Below are 23,905 nucleotides of genomic sequence, written 5' to 3' on the forward strand. Positions count from 1 at the left end.
TCTCTTCTTGACACATATACTCTCTTCACGATGGTGGTATTTATAACAGTAAAACATTCCCTATCTCTGACAAGGCATCACACCAATATGTAACACCATCACATCAAGCTTGCACCAAAGTCTTGCTAGGTACAAAAGTCATGTGTACCATCGTGATAAACAAATCGTGTGGCCTCAATAACTTTGATGACCCATAACTCTATCTCGTGAAGAAGACGAGAGTTCACGTGCTCCTCGTTCGCAATAGTGACGTGGGTGAAATTTTTAGTGGTTTCCAGTGTCACAGCTGAAGTTTCCAATGGTTGTCGGTGTCCCTGCCAGTAACTGGTTCAGGGTCTGCGACTGTAAATGCTAGTGGAGGCTTTGGTTTCTTGTGAAACTGGGAAAGAAGAAGATAACTTGGTTGTCTTCTAAGAAAAGAGAAATGAGTTGAAAGTTTGTCGCGCTACACACATCCCATCTTTGATATTCAGCACCTTTATGGTTTGTTATTTAACTGTATTTAACTTACTCCTTTTAGCCACTTATTTTACTAACTATGCTCCCTTACTTGTGTTGTTTGGCCCTTTTATGAGTTTTTACTTTCTACACCTATGTTTCACTTTGCACACCTCACTTTAATTGCTATACCATTTATTGTCCATACACTTCCATTTTTTATTTTTATTTTTATTTTTCTAGTATTGAGGCTTTACTTCATTTTCAGGTTTTGTCATATCCCTATGCCATATACCTTTAAACTAACATAATTATTTTCTTAAGAAATATATTAAAAATTAAAAAAATAAAAAGACAATTTTCTTTTTTATTTTATTGTCTCTGCGACTCCATGCATTGTGTCACCATTTTCAAAAATACAATAATTTTCCCTTTTCACTCTTTGGTGTTTGTTCAACCACTTACATCGGAGTGATACTTAGTTTCAAATTCATTTTTCTAAAAACATAAAAGATTAAGAAAAGGAAAAAAAAAATAGTTTTTTGGTTTATCTTTTGGTATCCTTTTGTCGTTTGCGTCACGTTACAACCATTTTTAGAAATACAAAAAGTAAAAATAAAAATTTTCAAGATAAAAAAATATCATACTCTTTTACTTAAGCTCAAGTTCAGGTGGTCCAATTTCGCAAATAGTCAATAATGTGATATCTGATTCATGAATGATATGTAGGAGTAAGACTCCATTGTCGAATTCACTCTCAAGAAATCAAATCATTTTTCAAATAAATTTTTTCAAAGAAGTACATAATCCTAATTTGTCATTTTTGAATGATAATGCGTAAGACGTCAATTTTTGTTGGACTCAAAAATCAAATAATAGTTTTATTTCTTTATAATGTTAAATTTAATGAAAATTAAACATTTTGAAAATTACTTTAATTTCGTTCGTCTAATTAAAAGTATCGTTTTCATACGAGTGTAGTAAGATACTAAAATGTTTCTTTTGTATAACCAATTTCTAAATCTAAAATTTAGTTCTCATAATTTTATTTTATGTTATGGACTTTAAAATTTATTTTCTAAAACTCTTTTTTCTTTTTCATCATCTTGGCACGATTTCCATTATGATAATATAAATTAAAAAAATTAATTGTAACATCCCAATAAATATATAATAAAAGCTATAATTTATTTTAGGAGTTAACATAAATAATAAAAGAGAATTGAGTGAGCAAATAAAAAGAAAAAAAACATAAACTTTACATAGAGTTTGAGCTGTTTACAAGAACAGAATGTACAATGAAAGACCGAACAGTCAATGGTTCACATACTAATACCGATCGGTCTAATACAAAAGGGTATACCGAACGGTTTCACAAAACAATAAACCGAATGACTATATACATAAGGTGATAACTAAAAATCTAGACTAAGGTCCAGACGGTCCGACACTATCTTCGGGCACACTGACTTCTGGCTGAGTGGTCTGCAAAGCATCCTCCAAAGTATCTTCAATGACGTCTTCTGCTCACACCCAAAGGATGGTCATCGCAGTGAAGAGAACAAACCGAACGGCCAGATACCGAAGGTCATATAGATAATGACAGAAAAGATAAGGGTAAGCTTATGTAAATTTAATTAATCATCCTAGCACACATATAAACATAAAGACCGAAAAGTATAAGCAGCATCACATTCATACAATTATTATACATACATAGCTATGTAAACCGAACATTAAAAACGACCACTGAGACACTGTCCGGATTGTATGAACCATGTAGCTCGACATTCCTAGCACCCGGTGTTGTGTAGTAGCTGGCATAATTCATCAGCTGCCACCCGAGGTTAGTCCTACAACGATCATCTGGTCTTATGACCGTGGACCTCCTGCCATTCCCACGCATGAGTAACCTTTCTTTACATGAGAAAGCATCATCACGCAATATTAGGATCAGAACGACAGCAGAGTCTGACCATGTTCATACTTTACCAACCATCATCAATCATGAGACATTCCTCCATCAGAATTCTCTTACTTAACCAAAATTCAACCAATTTAGAAGAGTACATACCATCACATTCAGAAGAATAGACACTGTGAAGAGAATGACCGAACGGTATAACACTGAAGGGAAAATGGAGTATCAACAATATGTGACCAAATGGTCTAACCCCAAGAAGGACCGAGTACTATACAATGCCAAGTCAACTGATAGAATACAAATGATTTATGAACATGACCGAACGCTCAACAGCCGAGTTAAACTTTAGTGAAACCGAGTACTTTAAAAAAATCAGGTGCTGGTATAAGACCGAACACTAAAATAACCGAAGGCTAGTCTATGACCGAGCACTTCAAGACCGAGTACTCAGTGTAAGACTGAGTACTAGAACTCGTAGCAATACTAATTTATGGCTAAGCATTTCATAAGAACGAGCACTAGATATATGACCGAGTGCTTTACATGACCGAACGTTCTTTGGATTAGTAATAATAATATGAAACCGAATGCTTCATAAGTTAAGTGCTAGTCTAAGACCGAACACTTGTATGACCAAACACTCAATTTATGATCGAGCGTTCTTAACATATAGTATATTCTAAAACCGAGAGGGAAAAGACTCCATTGACTTATTAAATAACAGATTAGGCAAAAAGATAACAAACAACATGAGCATCACAAGACCGATCGATCAAGACCAATCGGTCAAGACTGAACGGTTTAGGGGAGGACCGAATGGTCCTAATGACCTTCTATCACAGATTCCAGAATTTCTCTAAGTTTAATACATTTACTCTAAGTTCCTAATCAATATCAAACAATTCATGTCACATCATACAATATTTCAACATACCAATTCAATCATCAAACATACATTAAAATATTCATCCAACCATACAAAGAATTCATAATTAAATCTTATAAGCTTCCCTTACCTCTATTCCAGCTAAGCTTCTAAGTCTTGGGCAACAATTACTTCTAAGGTTTTCAAGGTCCAAGGTCTGATTACAAGGAAATGGATTCAGAGAAATGATTTAACAACCACATGCAAGCATAAAGGGTGTGTGCATGTAAGAAGACCAAGAAGCTTTCAAGGTCAGAAACACTTACCGGTTCCGAACAGAAATCTGATCGGTGCAATTTGAAGATCTTGGCGCCAGTAGCAATTAATCTGAAAGGGAGTTGATGATCGGAGTAGAAGAAAAGGTTAGAATTCTAGAGAGAAGGTTGGAAGGTTTAGAGACAATGAGGAGAAAATGGTGTTTCTGGAAAATAAGCTTGAGGAAGAAGAAAGGTTGCAATGCAGAAAGTGGTGCCAAGTTTAAAATCCCACTTTAAATATGGCCACCAAAAAGGACGCTCGGTCCACTCCCTTTCTGCCACATGGCTTCCACTATCTGGAAATCCATATCCCCTTTGTAGCCACACGTCTACCGAGTGCGGGGAATTAAATGCACTGCAAGATTTGTCTCCCACTTGTATGGGGAAACTGAAAGGGTTTTGACAAGTGTACCCCACTAAAGAGGGGTATTAAATGGGGTGTGACATTAATCACATAATATAAATATATCTTGGTAAGTATGCGTAAAGAGAAGGTTATAAAATTATATCATTGTTTCATAGTGGCTGTTTATGTATATTACAAAGACAATTATAATCGTTTAAAAAAATTGAATGGAAGGATCTTCCAAAAATAGATGGACTGATTAAATGGATAAGATATTTGTTTCCATCAACAAGTTCTCTACATATATTTTTGGTTAAACCAATTCGAAGGTTTCTATTTTCGTGTTTTGTTTCCATTTGCATCCCCGTCTTTTTCTTTTGCCTATTAAGTCCTGAAGATTGAAAAATTGAATGAATTTAATCCTTGCTGTTAAATCAAGTTAACGAGGTTAACTTTTTGCTTACCTGTGAGGGTGAGGTAGACAAATATGGTGTCGTGGCGTGCACAAAACCTGTTACGTGAGTTTTATCATGCACGTGCCAGTATCTTAAACAAAAAATTAAAAATGTTGGGGCTTCTTAACCTTATTATTATTATTATTATTATTATTATTATTATTATTATTATTATTATTATTATTATTATTAGTAATTATTTGTATTATTTAATTTTTATTCTGAATAAATTTTTTTAAAATAACGGGAGCTTCTTCCTTCTTCCTTCTACAAAACCTAGAACTTCCTCACTGCACTGATTGTGTCGCGCCACCTAGATCGCTGCCACACCATCGCTGACGACCACCTCCTGCACCAGACACTCAATCATTAAAATTGTTGTTGTAGTATTGGCGATAACAGTTTCCTGTACCGCGTAGCTCTATCATCGTGTTCTATCCTGTTCAGGTGGAGCACCACAGATAAATGGTGTGTTGGGGAAGGAGAGTGATAAGTGAGAAGTGAGAAAAATCGAGGGAAAAGGAATAGCAACCGCCACAGGCTGTTACAAGTGCGACAGACCAGGTCACTAGTCATGAGACTATCCTTTCTCTGCTCCCAATTCCATTCCAAACCTTAATGCCTCCACCAATCCCACTCCTGATCCTTCTTCCTCTTCTTTCAAGCCCAGATCCGCCACCGAAAAGCCCAAGAAACTTCCCCGAACAAGGCCCAAACTAACACAAGAGATGCTTCTCTCCTACGATGGCCTCGGTTACGTCCTTCGTTATTTCCCTCGCAAATTCAAATACCGTGGTCGCAACCACGAGGTGAATTCCTTATTCAGCTAATTTGAGTCACTTTATTTTTTTTTCTCTGGACAAAGGGTTGTAAAAGCTTCCCATCAACTATGATGTACCCAACAATGTCAAATTGCAAGAGGAAAAAAGTTTTGGTCGAATCAGTTTCCCCAATTGCGAAATCGGCCTCAAACTCTTCGCATTTGACGACATTGGATTCAATTCTCAAGTAATCTCAGTAGTTTCCAATCTTGAAGAACAAAAAACCTAAACCCTCTTTCCAATTGCTTTCCTCAGTGATGTGTTCTTGGGAAACACTCAACTTCAGATGTTTCATCTCAATTTTAATCCCAATTCAATTTTAAATTAACCCTAATTTTAAAATCTTTCACAAAAATCCCATTTTTTAAATTAATTGTTTAAGATTTTGCCACGAACAAGGTTTTGTGCACGTAAAAGGTTCTATACACACCATGTCAAAAAATTTATCCACCTCACCGTCACAGGTAAGAAAAAAGTTAATCCTGTTAACTTAATTTAACAACAGGGGCAAAATTCATTTGAATTTCGAAATTTAAGGACCTAATTGGCAAAACTTAAAAGACGAGGACTTAAGTGAGAAAAAAACACGAAAATAGGAACCTCTGAATGAGTTTAACCTATATTTTTTTATCCATTATGTCTCCATTACAAGGTCTTAGGTATAGATAAAAAAGAAGATAAATTCGTTCAAAAAATATTCTGTTAACTTAATTTAAACACCTCATCGTCACAGATAAACAAAAAGTTAATCCTGTTAACTTAATTTAACAACAGGGGCAAAATTCATTCGAATTTTGAAATTTAAGGACCTAATTGACAAAACTTAAAAGACGAGGACTTAAGTGGGAAAAAAACACGAAAATAGGAACCTTCGAATGAGTTTAACCTATATTTTTTTATCCATTATGTCTCCATTACAAGGTCTTAGGTATAGATAAAAAAGAAGATAAATTCATTCAAAAAATATTCTGATACATCTAACCTTTTTACATTCATTTGACATTATTCTTTTTTATTTTTTATTTTTTTTTTCTTAAAATAATACAAAACTTTACAGTTTTATGACTATTTTATTCTTATACTCAGTGTCAAATGAATGTAAAAGTATGTCATTGTACCATTCTTTAAATTCATTATATCGATGTATAATTTTTTTTTCAGTGAGTCAAGATCTTTGATGTGTCAAACTTATTCCCAAGTCATTAAATTTCCCCATTGGAACTTGCTATTGATGATGAACTTACTGCCATGGAGATGAACAATACATGGACTATCACCACCCTTCCATGTGCTAAATGATCCATTAGTTGTAAATGGCATCGGCTTTTACCTAATCCAACCATTACTACACTTTATTCACAAAAGGGAGTAACTCTATTATTTCCAGTCCTATAACATAACCATTGTTACTGATGCTAAGCTCAACATCATTCACAAATATAGAAATCTAGTTACAATGAGTTTCTTGATTCATTTTCAACTCAGTATATTTTAAACCCTACAGAAAATTTCCGTATTTTTCTACAGCAAATACAAAAATTTCCACTATATTCTTTTGTTTTTGAGAAAATCGATAAAGTCTGATTTCCCTATAAAAATACATTTGCAAGAAAGTTTTCCTATTAGAATAATGACAAAAAATTCCATAAATAATTCCAGCTGAATAACGAACCTACGAACAACAAAGACATTTTAACATCTTTATTTGTTAGTTTTGTATCAAGAGAACCTCACTTTATCGTCTTTAAATCGATTTCTTTCCCTTCAATTTTTTTTTCTGAATTCAGAAAATAAAATAGTGAAAGTGATCTGAAACTCCAAGAATATGCCCCAAAAATATTCCCATCTACACTCTCATCCAAATAAAACACACACACGTAGACAACAAGAGAGATAAATTCAAATTCAAACCATATATGTTGGTGAGATGTCATAACAAGTGGTTGATAAACACATCAAAAAATAGCTCCTGAACATGCCACGGTCCAACTTTTAAATTTCACTCACCAAAATTAAACTATACATAGAAAGCGATGGAAACAGTATCCAAATCATTGTCCTACTAAATTGTGCAAATTCAAGAACCTTGGCTTTTTAATGTCAACCACTGAGGATGTTAAGTCTCTTCCATGGCATAATAATAAATCTTATTTCTCTCAAAAAAATATCAGATGAATTGAATCTCAACAACTTGTTAAGATAAGAACAGACTTCATAGAATTAATTCCACTGTTTTGTTTCACAGAAGCATACTATATTTCGAGTTAAAAATGAAAAGATTAAACAAAACCCAAAATATCATTAACATTAAAAATGGAACTGGGGTTCTTAAAACAACTGTTTCTAATAAGAAAATCAAATCTTTGTTTTGGATTAAGGGTAACTCAGTTGTCTGAGTTATTATGGATGTTTTCAATTTTACTGATAAAGAGTACAGAGAAAGTGCAAAACAAACACAAAGACATTGAAGATAAATCAACCAACCGCTTCAAAAGGGGCCCACACCCCACCGTTTTGCTTATAGATGCAATTAGATTGAGAATATTTAGTGAGTTGAATAAGTAGGGAAGCAAAATCCAAATCAATTTCCTCCAATTCATTATTTATAACTGTTGACCTGCATTATCTGTCATAAACTATAAAGATCCAATTTTTTCTACAGTCATAATCAATTTACAATTTCTGGTAAAATTTAATGAGAATGTGAAAATAATGTTTCATATACCCAATGTTAATTTACCTTGACTTATTTTTCTGATATGTTGAAGAAGTACCATAAGCATGAATATCTTAACTTTTAGACAGTAGAAATATAGTAATATGTGATAATCAAGCAATTGTCTTTAAGACTTTATTATGGAAGATTGAAAACTCAACAAGTACAGAAAAGGAAAAGGCCTTGTCTTTTATTTTGTTGGTTTCTTATATGGAAGGATTCATCTTGGTGTTTTGCTAGAAATCATTGTATTATTTTTTTAATTGGCGCATATTTCACACATATAAAATGGAGGGTGCAAGGAAGAGAAAGCTAGCTATCTGCTCCAGAAAATGGGGAACTGGAAGGGTTGGAGGTACTTCAAGAGGATGTCTATCTACCCAATTAAGAGTATCCTTCTTAAAGTGACTTCAAACTTCATGTTCAAATCTAAAGGTAAAACTACTTTGAAGTTGAGATGCTATGATTTCACCAAAATTCTGAATCACATAGTTAACTTTTCTTTGATATTGTCTTTTTATTTATGGAGTTGAGCACAGGAAACAGAAATGGACTTCTGAATCTTTATAAAGATATGGAGTCTTATGGAGAATACTCAGATATCCAAGTTATGTGGAAGATGATCGAGTCTTCCTCTCCTCAAAACACATCTAACAAGAAAAGGATCAACATGTCTTCATACTGGGTCATGTGTTTTAGGCCAACTTGAAATAATGTTGTGTGGTTATTTAAATGGTGATGAATTTTTCTTGATGGATGGATGAGTCCAAAGGTTTATTGAAAGCATCATAGGTTGATGTATGAGAAAGGGGAATCACATTTTCTTCGAGTTTCCAAGGGAAGTGAAAGTGAATAATCAGACTTTGAATTATTCAGTATCAGCTGAGTTTTAGTCTATATTTTGGGTCTACATTTCAGAAGTAAAGGTCTGGCATTAAAGTTTGTAAATACAAGCTCGAGTTATGTTCATTTAGCATACTCTATACTTTTAAAGCAACCCTGATGTTGCTTTCATTTGAAACTTAGTGTGCGAATTGCTAAACAAGAAACCAAAACATATCCACAAATGAAGTTTGGTAAGACAAATATAGCTCAACAATACAGCTGAACAGAAACCAAAAATAGACCAAAGCATTGCCATCCATTTCCTTCAGAAAAGTAGAGCTCCTTCATAAAAGAACCAGAAATCACATAAACTACGCATTTATCTGGTTAAGTTAATATAGTTGTTACCAGTGTAACTCTTACAATTTACCAATATCCAAATTGCCCATTTCTATGAATATCATTTTCTTCTGAAACACAGATTTATGCTTTGATTTGAACCAGAATGTATAGGTATCACTAAGAAGAGTACTGCTTTTGATGGTTGTACTTGACAGATGGCCTTCAATTGAAGACATTGTGTGCTTTCACTCGTTTATTGTCATAGCTTAAATTGAATAAGTTGTTTTATATAGAAATACATTAAACGTATGTTTTAGGTATATATGGTTTTAAACAAACGTATAATTTGAACTGTATTCTCATTACCAAGATTATGAAATTTTTCATGATATCAAACCACTGATATTTCTACTCGAGGACAGTTGAAAAGGAGATATCAAATGATATTGCATAATATGCTTGTAGTCTTTTACATATGATACTTGCTGCCACAAAACTACAACACTACAAGTTCTTACACTTGCTGCCACAACACTACAACACTACAAGTTCTTACACCTCAGGAAAAACGTTTAAATTCTACTTCTAAATTAGAAAACAGCTCAGAAAGGCCATGGAAGAGCAAATGTAAACGAGAACTAATAATAAAGACTATAAAGACTATCAGGTTCAAGGAGCATGTCCATCATGAAGCAGACTTTGATCAAAGTGCCACACACCTACAAGCCATAAAGTATAAATGTAAGTAGAAGTTATAGGTATTGGGAAAAAATTACCATACTGATGGAAATGTACATCAAAGGCATATTTTTTCAACCAATATGAAAAGTAATGGTAGCAAAACATACCGTGACCCTTTCCAACCCTCCTCAGTTGAGCCACATACTCTGATATATTCTTAATTGCTTCAACCTGTACAGAAGAAAGACACATGTTTTATTTAACTTATAAAACACATTGGAAATATAAGCAAGATACAGACTCAACTTGAAAAATCAAACCCAGTGTTCACTGCACAGGTACAAAAGTAATGATTTTCAGTTTTTATTATAGCCTCAGGTAGATGTTTTCCTCCTTTTTCTGTTTAGGGTAAACACTCAACAAAAACCCCATTTAGTGGTCCAAGTTTGCTTTGGAAAAAACACACAGTTCATCTATATTCTTTTTTGGCCAATTTCTTTCAATTTCCTAATATATATTGTAAATGCCGAAATTTCTATGAATACACAAGCACTCTGCAGTTTATGAGTTTCACCTGTTCAGACAGAAACTCGCTTTCAATGAAGTCTGCCAATTGAGGGTCATTGTTGCGATCTGCCACCTGTTAGATCAAATAATTTGTGAGTTCCTCAGGAAAAAATAAAGAGAAAAACAAAAACCAAAAGCAGAAAGTAAAGACGCATTACACTGTGCACATTCCGAAGTTTCTCATTCACCAACTTCTCCAAAGACAAAGCTAATTCCATTGCTAAACAAGAAAATAGAGGAAAATCAGCATATTATATTCCATTGACATCATATGAGAAACCACAATGCACAGTTTCAGAACCTAAAACAGTAACTAAATCAGTAAGCTCACCATGTAATGCATCCCCCTTTTCTACATGCTCAAATTCTGAGGGTACATTCATGATGGGGTGAAGAACAACTCTTCCACCACGAGTGTTCTAAACAATTTAACAAGAACCATATATATCAGTATATTGTGATGTAACGTTAGAGAAGTTACTTTTAGCTGGATGATTTTGAGTTAACAGTTAATTATAAAATTAATTTAACCTGATATTTCATAAGCTTTTCAGCATGCTCTCTTTCTTCTTCACTAGATTCCTTGAAGAACCTATTTTCAACAATAACAGCCCGATAAATGAACACCCGTTTGAGAAATGGAAGAAAAAGAAGACACAAGGGGTTTAGAATTAGTTACTTGGCAAATCCCTTGAGAGCTACGTTGTCCCTGTCAAAGTATGCAAACAAGGAGTGGTACACATAGGAAGCGTTGTATTCCACACTGAGACACAAAATCGAAGAGGAAAAACTCTTAGCAGGACACCAGTATTAGAAGCAGCAAATAAAAACTTATATAAAATTTCACTCTTGTTTTTTGAAGTAATAATGCCTTTTTAAAAATCCCAAAATTTGATCAAATTTGTTTTTAATACATATTTTAAAAAATGATGTTTTGGTCCTGATATTGTGAAGAATTAGTGCTTTGGTCCAGATCTTGTACTTTCGTTTCGAAGTAATCAGGGACAAAAACCACCGCATCTCAGAATGATATGCTAAAACCGAAACCACCATTTTTATAGTACAAAAACCAAAGAGGATTTTATATATACATATTGTACCCTTTTTATTTCAGGATCAAAACGAGATCTGAAAAGTAGAAGCAGAGTAATTGCAAAATGTTAGATTCTTTTATGACATCAATGATTATCATTCATCTCCTTATAATAATCATCATGCGATTTTTATTTTATAAGCCCTAGTACAAGGAAAAGTTAAATCACTCAATAACGCAAAAGACTCACTTTATATATTAAAATAATCGCTTGATCTGCTTAAATTAAAAAAAACAAAGACCCTTAAAAGTGTTATAAGCTTTTTATTTCAGTTTTCTCATCTGTCTATTATAAACCTTTTCAATCTGTTTAAACAAATCTCTCTGAAAAGGAGACAGAAAACACAATAGATTGGTAAACAAAAACATCACAGATAACAAAAACAAAGAATAAAACCACAAGTAATTACTCGAAAATTAACCAAACAAAGAGGTGAAAATCATAGAAGTGCTCACTTTATCTGCTCGTTAATTGCAGATTCGCACTCATCAGCGTAATACTGACGAGCCAACGAAACCTGTGGAGCAGTGGGAACAGCAAGCTCTTCCTTCTTAACCTCCTCAAAGGGTTCAAAGATCACCCCAGTGAGAGGCGAAGTTGAGGCAGAAACCCCAAGGTTTCTGCTTTCCACTTTCTTATTCAGAAAACTCAAAGAAACAGAACAAGTTGGGTTTCTCCCGGCTCCCCCAACACAATCTGAGAGAGAGAACCCAGAAAAGGGAGAAACTTTAGAAGGGGCGAGGGCCATGAGATCAAAATCTCCAAAAGGGTAATCGAAAAAAGCTGAGAAACAGGGAAAGGAAATGGAGAAGGAAGAAGAAGAGACAATGGCGACTAAGAATTGAGGTCTGAGTTGTGGTGGTGAAGCTTGCGTGGGACAAGAAGGTATATGTAGGAGAAGGGAGGGGTATTTTGGGAGTTTTGAAAAGTGAGATCTGTAGTTTGGAGCGTTGGATGCAAAACAGGTGGACGGTCAGGATTTGTTGAGGAAAGGGGCGTGTGGCGAACTCGTGGTGAGAGTGTGAAAGGGGAGATAAAGGAGATATTGTTTCCACGTAAGAATAATTGGCATCATTCGTTAATGTAGGGACAGGTGTTTCCCACTATAACTCACGAGCATCTTAAACCAATATATTATTTTACACTTTTTATATTTATAGAATTCAAAATTATAATGTACTTTTTAAGTCGTCAAAATGGCTTACAATTTGTAAATCAATCAGGCTCACCATAGGTTTGGACTGAGTTGGGTTTGAAAAAATTGAATTTTTTTTATACCGGTCAGATTTTAACTCGGTTCATTTAAACCCGGCTCATGCGGGTTGAACCTATGATGGGCCGGGTTGACCTGCCAAGCCACCTACCTAATTTTATTTATTTAATTTATTATTTTATTTATGAAACCCTAAAAAATAAAATACTCTTTTTACTTATTGTGTATACCAAAAAAGTAACCTCTGTCCTCACAAATCACTCTCACGGAACTTGTTCTCATTTACGATGTTGTCACTCTCACTTCACTGAAATTCTTCAAGGAGCACTTTTTTTTTGTATGTTTTCTATGTTTGTTTTTAGATGACATTTGGATTATACTGTATTTTTTATTATTATTTTGAACTGTCTTCAGTTTAACATCATTTTTTGGAAGTAGAATTTGTTTAAATTTAAATATAAAAAGTTTGTAAATTTTTTTATTTAAAAAAATTCTAATTAAATGGGCTAGTGAGTCAACCCATTTACCCACCAACCCGTGGTGGGTAGAGTCGGGTTTAGATTTTTCTGACTCACTAATAAATGAATTGGGTTGGGTTGGCTCACTAAGTGACTAACTTGTGGTGAACCGGACCGGATCGAACCGGATTATCCGTTTTGGTACCTCTAATACTTTTATCTATTTCTTATTTAATCATTCAAATTTATTTTTCAATATATTAGGTTTAATATCTGTAGTGAATAACTTTCTGGTTAGTTATTGACCTAGTCTATGACAATAATATATTAGAATTTGATTTAGTAAGTTGGTCGGTCAGACGGTAAAAAGGTCATAAACGTTTGAACATGTCAAGTATAATTCATAATTAAATTTAGAAGAAAAATGTGTTTACAAGATATAGAATATGATTAAATCTATACTAATTATGAATTTATTTTAAAATTTACAAAAACAAGTTTGAAAAAAGAATTTTAAGAACTTAAAAAAATTAAATTAAGAAAAAGTGTGAAATAGTATTTTGATTATATCTTATCCTCCATATCCAAAACAATATTATAATGTTGAATCATTATAAAATATATATTGAAATAATCATTGTAAATAATCACATAAATACGCTCTGATTTAAGAATGTATAAATATTAATTTTGATTTATGTGAAATTAAGGTACTTTTAAATCTTTGATATTTTTTCATTTTAAGCAAAGGTCAATTGGATCTGTAATAAAAATAGTTCATTTTTATTAGTGGAAGGGCTCAAGCCACAATAAGTATGATAAATTGAAAATACTTTAGTATAAAACTTCACTTAAAATAATATTTTTCCAAAAATAATAAATTGATTAATTTTTTAAATAATTATGTGTATAAAAAATAGTATATGAATGACGTTTTTATTCAAACATGTCTAGTTTTGTTGTGTTTTATTTTAAATTCATTCTTTTTACTACCATACCATGTTGTAGTGATCTCATAAATGAATTATATGTAAAACAAATAGGAGATTTCTCTATTGTTTTTCTTCAAAATGGCTTTTATTATAAGTGATTTCTTTTAAAAAATAAATAAATTATCTTATTAATTTTGAATAAAATATGAGAAATATATACAAAAGAAATAATTCTATTATTTTATTTCTATAAATATTCTATAATAATATAAAATTATTACTGTAATTATTCTATAATAATATAACATTATTACTGTAATTATTCTATAATAATATAATATTATTACTGTAATTATTCTATAATAATATAATATTATTACTGCAAATCAGCTATAACAATAACAATATATTCTCTCAATAATCTCGAGATATGATTTATTTTCTAACAGAAAACACAATTATTACAATTTCACAAGTTTTTTTCTTTTGTAAGTGTAAATTTAAATAATATTGAAGGAACAAATATGTGCTTTTATGAATATATCCTACCAAACTTAAACTTTACTAAGATCATCATATTATTATTAATTTTTGTATAACCAGTAATGGTTAAAGTTTATATAATTTAGTTTAGTTCCATTTCTCATTAAAGCACCAGTGGTCTAGTGGTAGAATAGTACCCTGCCACGGTACAGACCCGGGTTCGATTCCCGGCTGGTGCAATCCTTTTTCCAGAATCTTTTTTTCGTTTTTTAAAATTATAATATTTCAGTGACGTCACCAATAGTTTTAAGTATTTAGGCTTATAGCGGATCATGAATAACGTATTAAAGTTTTGTAATCAATTTCGAATCTCAGACAGATGTGCAATACAACATTAGTATTTTAGTTTAAGTATCGAAATATCTAACATTAGAAAGCAATATTTTATCACAGAACATTTCTTATACGTTTATAGTCAGTTTGTGAAGTTCGAATGCGGTGTTCCAACTTCAAAACCAAAATAATACCATTAATTTGTTACACTCGTATCTTAACCCATTGGTAATGGATTCTTAACAGCAGACAGGAATATCATAATTCAAGCTGTGGACATTGCCACCTAATCCAATATTTATGAAGATATCTACCGTAAAAATAGGCGAATTTGAAAAACAAACTCCAAATAATGAATAAATAACTCCAAATTACCAAATTCATTGGATATGTAAAATAAGAAAACTATAAGTTTTAATCACAGTATCGACTAGAAAGGTATCACATTGGAGGTGATACAACTTAATTCTAGTGGGATGCACTTCTCTACTCATAAATGAAAACCTCAAATTCACTTGATGCACCATACTTCTACCCTTTAGCGCACAATTCATCTCCCATACCCAACCTAAAATTTCTATAGCACACAAATGAACTCTCTAACCCTATTTAACTCTCCTTAAAGAAAAACTAAAAACAAAACTCGCTATTTCAAAAATTTTCTTTTTAACAGGATCCCAAAAGGGCATTCCTGTGTGTTCATTCACATGAACAATCATAAAAAACGTTTAAATTTCAAGAATAATAATCACGTGAATATGTCGCACTCGTTCCATAATTGAACCTGAGAAGGGTTAACCTTAGGGCTTGATTCAACGACAAATTGAGAACAAGTACAATGAAACATGAATTCCTATTTCCCAGTGAGATCATAATGCCTCCTTGAGATGGAAGGTTCTAGCCATGGTCCTAGCATGATCATATTCATTGAGGTCAACAAGTATTTTCTTTAATCGGCGAGCAAGATAACTTGTGTCACTCTCTGGTACATTTCTTCTCTCCAGAATCCTTCCAAGTGACAGCACATAAGTCAGCAGGGGCTGCAATTTGTGTCTGCAATGTGAAGAAGACGGGGAAAGTATTAGACTGCTGCCCAAAAGTCATAATGCCTCTCACTTTACATACAATGATAAAAGAAATAAAAAATGATATCTAACTAGAGTTAAATGACTTCATAGAGACTGTCATATACTAAACCTAAACCCTCTATTTAAACTCCCACCCATTCCATTAGCCCTCCCGCCGTACGTACACATTAAATAAGTACCCGAAATTGCCTGAACAATACCCAACTTGCCCCTAAAGACAGTACCCAAACTGAAGTAATGTGAAAAGAGTCTAAAAATGTGCAACATGCCTTTCCAAAAGAAACAAATGTAATCAACAATTTAACAAAGTATCAGCAACATACTTTCTGTCTCCAATGACACTTTGGCCAGTCCAGACCCCAGAGAGGGAAGCAATAACCCGTTCTGTTCTCGTTATCGCATCTTGAACATTTTCTGATATGATTCTTAAGTGAGGAAGAACTTTACCAAACAAGAGCTCATCTAGAGCAAGCTTTTCTAGCACTGACATTGAAAATACATCATTCCACAAGCAAATGTTTCTCAACAATCGAACAGACACACCAAACCTATATGCAGCAACTCGTGCAGCATCTGGAACAGCAACTAATACCAGAGGGCTCCATGTGGGGACCTACAAAGTAGACAAGCTGATAAATCTATCCAAAAATGCTTAATAATTCAAAATTCCTACAGTAAATCAAAATTCATAAAACGCAGAGTTTTCTAAGTTTCTAAAGATAAAATAAAATGCATGAATATGTACTTCTAACTAGTAACTTAGAAAGTGTAAATGCTGATTTGGGAGCATACCGTAAGATTAGCAACAGCATCAGCCAGGCGTGTTCGTATGGAAACTAGTAAACCAGTAAGAGCTTCGCTTTCATGAGACACATGATCCACAATCAATTTTGTTGCAGCAATCGCATTCTTTGTTTCCTGTTGACTGAGCATGTCCCAGCAATGGGAAATTTCATAGTGCAGAAGAGGAAGCGCAACCTTTTCCACCAAGTTTGGGACAAGTTCAAGGTCAGCATCTCCATCATCATGAACAAAATTTTTTCTATCTTCAGGCAAACCATAATTCAACAACAATTTATACCTGAATAATTCAACAATATGTATTATAAATTGATGAAACATTAAAGGTAAAAGATACTCCAGCAATATGCATACATATCAAGGTTATCGACCTGAGATCCAAATCATGAATTGTAGAGTTACTTAAGAATTGTTGTATCCAATTGTGAGCTTTAGGTATGACGAAAAATTACTTTAAATATATCATATAGGTGATACATAGTGCTCAATGTAAACAATATAAACAACACAAAATGCATTCCACTTCAGATCTAGGTTAGTGAGGCCTTTTTTTCAAAAGAATGGAAACAATACAATTAATAGCTAAATGCATTGAATGAGAGAAAAATAAAGTGGAATAATCAAATAGGAAGTTCACAAATGTTCTTTCAAATTCCATTTCATTTTAGAATTTAAGCTCATCGTGCTTCTTTTATTGTTTTCATAAAAATTGACAAAAAAGTAAGAAACACGAATAGTTGAATCATGTCAGTGATTAAAATGTAGATACAAATTAGTAGATAGCCGAATTGTATTGAATAATGAATAATAAGACTCTTATAACTATTATATATATTAACAAGAAGTTAGGGAATGCAGTTAAGTGGCTAGTAAAAAGAAGTCTTTGACCCCAAATAATGCCTCTGAAAGGCTTCAAGAAAGAATAGTAACACGGGGAGAATAGTTAAATACCATTTCATCTCTGAAAAATCTATGCCCTTGTGAAGTGGGTCCCACCTCAGAAGTTCTAATCTCACGTATGGAGAGAAGACCAGTGGAAGACTCAATGACATATAAGCATCTTTATAGCTTGATAAATACTCTCTTTTCCATTCTTCCATTCTTTCTTTGACCAAAGATAATTGACCATATTCCTCAGAAGCATCACCAAAAATCTCATCAGCAGCCTGCAGCACCAAATCACGTTGTGACTCATATGCTTGGCTCTCACTATCACTCTCGTCAGTACTTGATTCACCCTCTATTTTATGACTATCCAATTCCATGGGTGTCAGCTTATTAGAATCAAATACTTGTGACCTCTTCCGTTGACTAGCCTCAGCCCTTATTTTCATTTGCATCCGTTTCTCAAGATTCAAATCTCTACCAAATTCATCTAATTTAACTGGCAGATCTTTTTGTTTTCTTAAAGCAGTATATGCTTCCTGAGCAGCAAATTTGGCAGCTTCTATATTACCTTTCTTGTTCAATACTGACATTGCAGCTTTTACAGCTGCTTCTACCTCCACAATTTCATCATCATTGTTAGCGGTTCTTCTTTCGAAAATGGTTGATGCACGATCTTCGTGAAGTTTCTTCATCTGCTCTTCAAGTTCTTCAATGTAAAAAGCTTTGTGCTAAAGTAAAATTCATAGGATAACTTTAGTTAAAGCCTCAATGAATGACACCGAACATAAAAACATTTGAAAATGACAAGAAGATAATTAAGTGTCAGCTTTTAAATATCCAGCATTAAGAAAACATATACACTCTTTTTCAACATTATTAGAAGTATCGCTCATGTTTTCTAAGTGGTTTATAGCAATCCCACATGGTACTGTCACTATCATTGTATTGCATTAATTATGTCTTCAATTGTAGGTAATTTTTATTTTATTTTTCAGCATACAATTGGGATTGGGATTGCAATAGCATTTCAAACATGTAAAAACACACAATTCTACAAATGGATTATAGTCGATATTTGTAAACTCTAAGACTAACCGTTTTAAGTCAAGACTAGCATCTTGTCTACATCTTTCAGCATACAGCAACTGCAGCTGTATCTGCAACTCTAGTTTTGTTTTACTCAGGTGTCCGTGGTCATATGCAGACTGCTTTATGTTATCTATTTGGCCCAGTATGCATGCATAGGAAAGATCTAACAGGTAAAAGAGGCTGAACAAATTAGCACCAATATCCTGATGTCAGAAAAATGTATCTCTGTCTGTCAATGCCTGCTGGAACCATGCTTCTGATAAACCAGCAACTACTAATCTGGTCATCTATATATTAGTTGGCAGGTTGGGGTGTGTTTTTTCTATTACGAAGGAATGCAAGGCAATCGAAGAATGAATAGGTGGACGGGGCTGAACAAAATAAGCTCTCTCTTTGGCATGAAATTATTTCTTTGTTTGCCTGTGTCCTGCGTCTGATATACCAACAACCATAACTCTAGTGGCTGTCTGCTATTTGGTAGGTTGAGGTAGTAATTTTCTATCAGAGTGGGAACAAAAGACAGTCTAAACGTGTAGGAGGAAGAACGAGGTGTGCTGGCATGGGAGGATTGGAAACTGAAGATGAAGCTAATATTCCATTGAGGAGACTGAATTGTAGATGTCTCTACCTATATTATGGGTGTTAGTGGTGATGGGAAGACAACCCTTTTGGATGCTTCAGTTGGTAGAAAAACAGGTGGATTATATTGAAGTACTAGCATCTCAGGTACTTCCTATCACACATATGCATACACATAAAAGAAAGAAGTAGAGAAGATGGAGGAGGAAGCACAAGACTAAGGCACAAGTGCAGCTATTCAGCAAAGGAAATCAAGGTAAACGCAGGGGAACTAGGAGGGAGGATGTGCTGTTGGTTATTGAGGCTTACAAATTGGTAATGGAAACTTAACAAATAATAGATTGATATGGTTTTAATGGTAGAGCCCATGTGCATCAGAATTTTCTTCGCAGGTATACACTAGGAAACATACAAAAATATATAAAAGAAAGAAGTAGAAAAGATGAAGAAGGGAACACATGACTAAGGCATAAGTGGAGCTACTCAAAATATCTCAGCACCTTTATAATCTTAAACTACAGAAGATAGAATGATGAGCTATCCAGTAGAAGCAGGTAGAATCTGATATTGAAATTTTGAAGGTTCTAAATTTTGGTCTTGCATCGATTGACTGTTAAGTAAGAAATGTTGGGGTCTTTTTGGAGGGTTATAGGTGGTTAATAAGTATTTATAATCTTTAGCTATAATATACAAAATATACACCGTTTGTTCAGAGTTTTGGTTTGTATTCGGGCACCCCAAGTGCTTCTTTTATATAAATATACATATACATACACATATACATACATAAATACATATGTATGTATATATAAATAATTCTTTCATGCAGATAAAAAAAAATAAACACAGAAAGATATAGGAAAGAAGAAAAAGAAGGAAACAAATTATATGAGGGTGAAAAGAGAACTTAAATAAATATTATAGAGGAACCCAGTAACATTTTACAGTTAATTACGAAGGATTTAGGAAAGCAAAAGAATACAACAAATACTATTACCTGTAAAAAGTCACATATATTTGTGACATAACTTCGGAGTTTTTGCATAAACCTGTACTTCTCATCAGCTACTACTAATGAATTTTCAAGTGCGGTAATGTTCAAAAGTGAGGCAGACAAATTTTCATCAGTTTTACTCAATGATGACATAGTTCTTCCATGAGAATCCTGTCATGAAAAATTAGAAGAAACTAAGGAAACATATCAATCCACTAAAAGATAAATTTTGTATACATTTCATGCCAGATTAATATTCAAAGAAACAGTGACGCATACTGGTATCAATCTAGACATTTATCAAATGAAAAAATTTACAGGTTTCCAGGATTAAAACAATTTCTGTTTTTACAATTTTAAGACTTGAATATAACAAAATTCTAACTGCTGACCTTCATACATACTAAACCAAGGGAAGTTATAACACGAAAGAAATGAGATCCCATACACACGGGCACATCCATGTACACCTAAGGGTGTTCAAATGCACCCCATAAAACTTTGATAAAACTATAATGTAAATATCCTAAGTTTTGTATAATGCCCTCTATTATTTTACATCTGAACCCACTACTTTCCGATTTCTATTTCACCTTCAGGCATTTGTTTTGAAAATAAAATTAAATATTTTCTCCAATAACAGTGGCTACTCTACTATCTAGCTTTATTGCTCCAAATAACTCGGTGTCCTGTCCTAGACCTACACATATCTGGTAAATAAAATCATGGAGAAAACTACCTATACAGAAGTCAATATACTCTTAGGCAAAGTCCATTTCCCATGCGCTCATTTAAGCTTGCAGTCTATCGGTGATCTGATACACCAAATCTCCTAATGTGAGGCCACTTACTAGTACATATTCATGCCAAACAGTAGCACGAGATCATAGACGTAAGAGCCCGTTCAGATTTCAAATAGACTATATATAAGTAAATTTCTGTAGATGTTAACATAAATGTTTCAAATGTAGATACTCGTTAGATTTATTTAGGAATTCATTCATTTAAACAATGTTTCATCATAACAAAGCCATACAATTGCTACCAAATAGAATCATTTTCATGTAAAATTTTAAATAAAACAAGGAAATTTTAAAGGTAACTCTTCTCTATGGACGCAAATTTACACCATTCCCTTCCTTGGAAGTTCATATTCTCTATGAGGAGATTCAAACAGAAGTACAGGCCATTAGTTAGTTCATCACCTAAATCTACATAAAATACACTCACAGTTGCACAGTGATATTGGTGAAGTCTAGTTGGGATAACTCTACCACCTAATAACAGTCCTAGTACTTAAAGTTTGATTAACAAGATCAGTGAACCAATGGCAAATCTAGATTCGAAAATAGATTCCAACACCATCTTAGAATTTGGGGCTAAAGGCCTAAATGTAAGCAAGCTCAAAAATTCAACAAGTAACAACTCAACCTGACCATCAGCCAAGTTTGGGACATACCTTAAGCTTCCTCACATTCTCGACCAAGGCTTTCCTCGCACTCTCGGCTTGCTGCGATATGGACAAGACATCCAAAGCCGGCATCGATTCAATTGCTCCTCCGATGCCAGGACTCACTAATGCTGCGGAATTTGGAACAGAACCATACACAGTTGCTGCAGAGGGAACAACATACTTGTGCTGTTGAGAACTTTGCACAACAGGAACATCAACTCTAGCAGACCCTTCATCCATTCTCTTCCCCAAGCCTTTCCTGAACTGTTCTTCTTCCCACATCTTCTCCTCCTCCTCATCATCCTCCTCTTCCTCCTTAAACCTCACACCCACTCTCCTCTCCTCCACCTCCTCAAAAACCCCCTTCTTCCCTCCCTCAACCTTGTCACCCAAAATTGCAATCCGGCCCCGAAACTCCGGCTCCTCATCACTCAGCCCCTCAGCAGCACCATGATTGCTGCCACCATCCAACGAGATATAATCCGGTGCAGCAGGGCGCGCCTGCCGGAGGCGCTCCCGCTTCGCTCGAATAGCCTTGATCATTTCTTCATCGGGGAAGAACGAGTCCTTCCCATTATGAAGGCCCAAGCCACCCAATTTTCCTTCAACCTCTTTGTGATCCCCCTCGGAGTCCGATTCCCGACCCTGAGGCTCCGAAGCTACTGGTTTGACGAGGCCCTTTATGACGATGACAGGTTCGGCGGGGGCTTTGGGCTCGGGTCGAGAGGAGCTGCTGCTAGTGACCAAGGTTCGGGTGTTCTTCTGAAGCTCGCGAAGGGTTTCTTTTGTGTAGGTTCCAGCTTGGGGTTGGACATTGGAAGGAACCGAAGGGGAAGAAGACGCTATTCGGTCTTTATGAGTTGTGATTTTGTGAGCGGAAGAGGGTTTCGTGGAACGTTGAGGTTTTGCGGATCGTGGACGAGGGTTTTCGTTATCTTCGTCGTCGGCGAAGCTGAGGAGTTTGGGAACCTGAGGCTTCTTGGGTTTGGCGGACGAAGGGGGTCTGGACGAGAGGATGGAGGTATCGCCGTCTTCGTCGTTGGCTTCGGTGTCACCGCCGCCACGGCGGCGGAAGTTGCGCGATTTGGCGGTGGACATGTGGGAGAGCGAGGGTTCCGGTGGAGGCAACGGTTGAAGTGAATTAACGGATGAAGGAAAAGTTTAATTATATTAAGGTAACGGTGGTTTCAGTATAAGGAAAACCAGCAAGCCCTACATGCAAGAAGGGGGAAAATTGAATATGAATATCTTATAATTATTGCCAGATCCTCAAATCTTACTAGATAATAAAGGCGGAAGATAATGTTGTAAAACAATAAAAGTTTTAGAAAAGAGAATTTGAATAAAGTTTTAATTTTTTTTTTCAAAACAGTGTTTAATTTTTTTTTTCATAGAGATTAGATAGTATGTAATATTTATTAAACACTTAAATATTAAAAAAAATGGAAAACTTTTGAAAATAAAAAATAATAAGATAGATTATTTTATAATGGTTTTTTTTTCAAATTTAGTTTAGTTTCTCTTTAAGCACTTTTTTAAGAATTCTAATAAGAAAATATTACATCTAGTATAATCACATGGTATAGAATTTATCTAACAAATCAAGTCAATTATAATTATTCTTGGTATAAACTAGTCTACTTAATTAAATTATTTAACTTTACTAACTTAAACTTACTAAGTATTCTATTTCATCACTGAAATAAAACAATAAGATGTTTTATATATTACAAGAACAAAATATGAGAGGATTTGAAATCAATATAAAAAGATTCTAAAAACCTGTAAAAAGACTTTTCTTTTTTAAGAACAAGCATTAGATGATGCAAGCATTAGACGATGCAAGCATTAGACGATGCAAGCATTAGACGATGCAAGCATTAGACGATGCAAGCATTAGACGATGCAAGCTTTAAAGAAAATATCAATAAGAAAATATGTCAAATAATTCTTGATTCTTAAATCTTTAGATGTCTTCTATTCTCTTCATGTAGTCCTTTTTATATAGGCTTCTTTGAAAAAGGTTAAATCACTTCCGCAGTCTCTATTTATGTTGGATTTTCTCAAATAGATTCATTTCTCAATTTTTTTTCCCAAATTGGATCCTTAAAAGTGAAAAATTGAAGCATTTCCCTCCCTATTGTTAAATCGGGTTAACGATGTTAAGTTTTTCTATGACCTGACAAGCGATGTTAAGCTTTTT

At 34.1% G+C, this 23,905-nt stretch overlaps 2 protein-coding genes, 1 long non-coding RNA gene and 1 other non-coding gene across 4 annotated transcripts; 2 read left to right on the forward strand and 2 right to left on the reverse strand.

The window, feature by feature from the left end:
• The first annotated feature begins 8,015 nt into the window (after positions 1 to 8,015).
• Positions 8,016 to 8,760, forward strand: LOC106759109. Its single transcript, XR_001375594.2, has 2 exons — positions 8,016 to 8,317; positions 8,422 to 8,760. It is a non-coding gene; the product is annotated as an uncharacterized LOC106759109 (long non-coding RNA).
• A 710-nt stretch (positions 8,761 to 9,470) lies between these two features.
• LOC106758565 (ferritin, chloroplastic) lies at positions 9,471 to 12,269 on the reverse strand. Its single transcript, XM_014641484.2, has 8 exons — positions 11,847 to 12,269; positions 10,977 to 11,060; positions 10,829 to 10,889; positions 10,629 to 10,716; positions 10,456 to 10,517; positions 10,305 to 10,370; positions 9,898 to 9,961; positions 9,471 to 9,768 (listed from the first exon to the last, which is right to left on the reverse strand). The coding sequence occupies exons 1-8, from the start codon at positions 12,137 to 12,139 to the stop codon at positions 9,719 to 9,721; spliced, it is 768 nt and encodes a 255-aa protein (XP_014496970.1). The 5' UTR covers positions 12,140 to 12,269; the 3' UTR covers positions 9,471 to 9,718.
• Positions 12,270 to 14,645: 2,376 nt separating this feature from the next.
• TRNAG-GCC lies at positions 14,646 to 14,716 on the forward strand. Its single transcript has one exon. It is a non-coding gene; the product is annotated as a tRNA-Gly (tRNA).
• A 491-nt stretch (positions 14,717 to 15,207) lies between these two features.
• On the reverse strand, positions 15,208 to 22,939 carry LOC106759341 (transcriptional repressor ILP1). The gene is made up of 6 exons (XM_014642476.2): positions 21,709 to 22,939; positions 20,253 to 20,420; positions 17,651 to 18,315; positions 16,691 to 16,979; positions 16,222 to 16,511; positions 15,208 to 15,863 (listed from the first exon to the last, which is right to left on the reverse strand). The coding sequence occupies exons 1-6, from the start codon at positions 22,798 to 22,800 to the stop codon at positions 15,680 to 15,682; spliced, it is 2,688 nt and encodes an 895-aa protein (XP_014497962.1). The 5' UTR covers positions 22,801 to 22,939; the 3' UTR covers positions 15,208 to 15,679.
• Between the last annotated feature and the right edge of the window lie 966 nt (positions 22,940 to 23,905).

Source organism: Vigna radiata, chromosome 4 (assembly GCF_000741045.1).
Source record: "Vigna radiata var. radiata cultivar VC1973A chromosome 4, Vradiata_ver6, whole genome shotgun sequence".
NCBI lineage: Eukaryota > Viridiplantae > Streptophyta > Magnoliopsida > Fabales > Fabaceae > Vigna > Vigna radiata.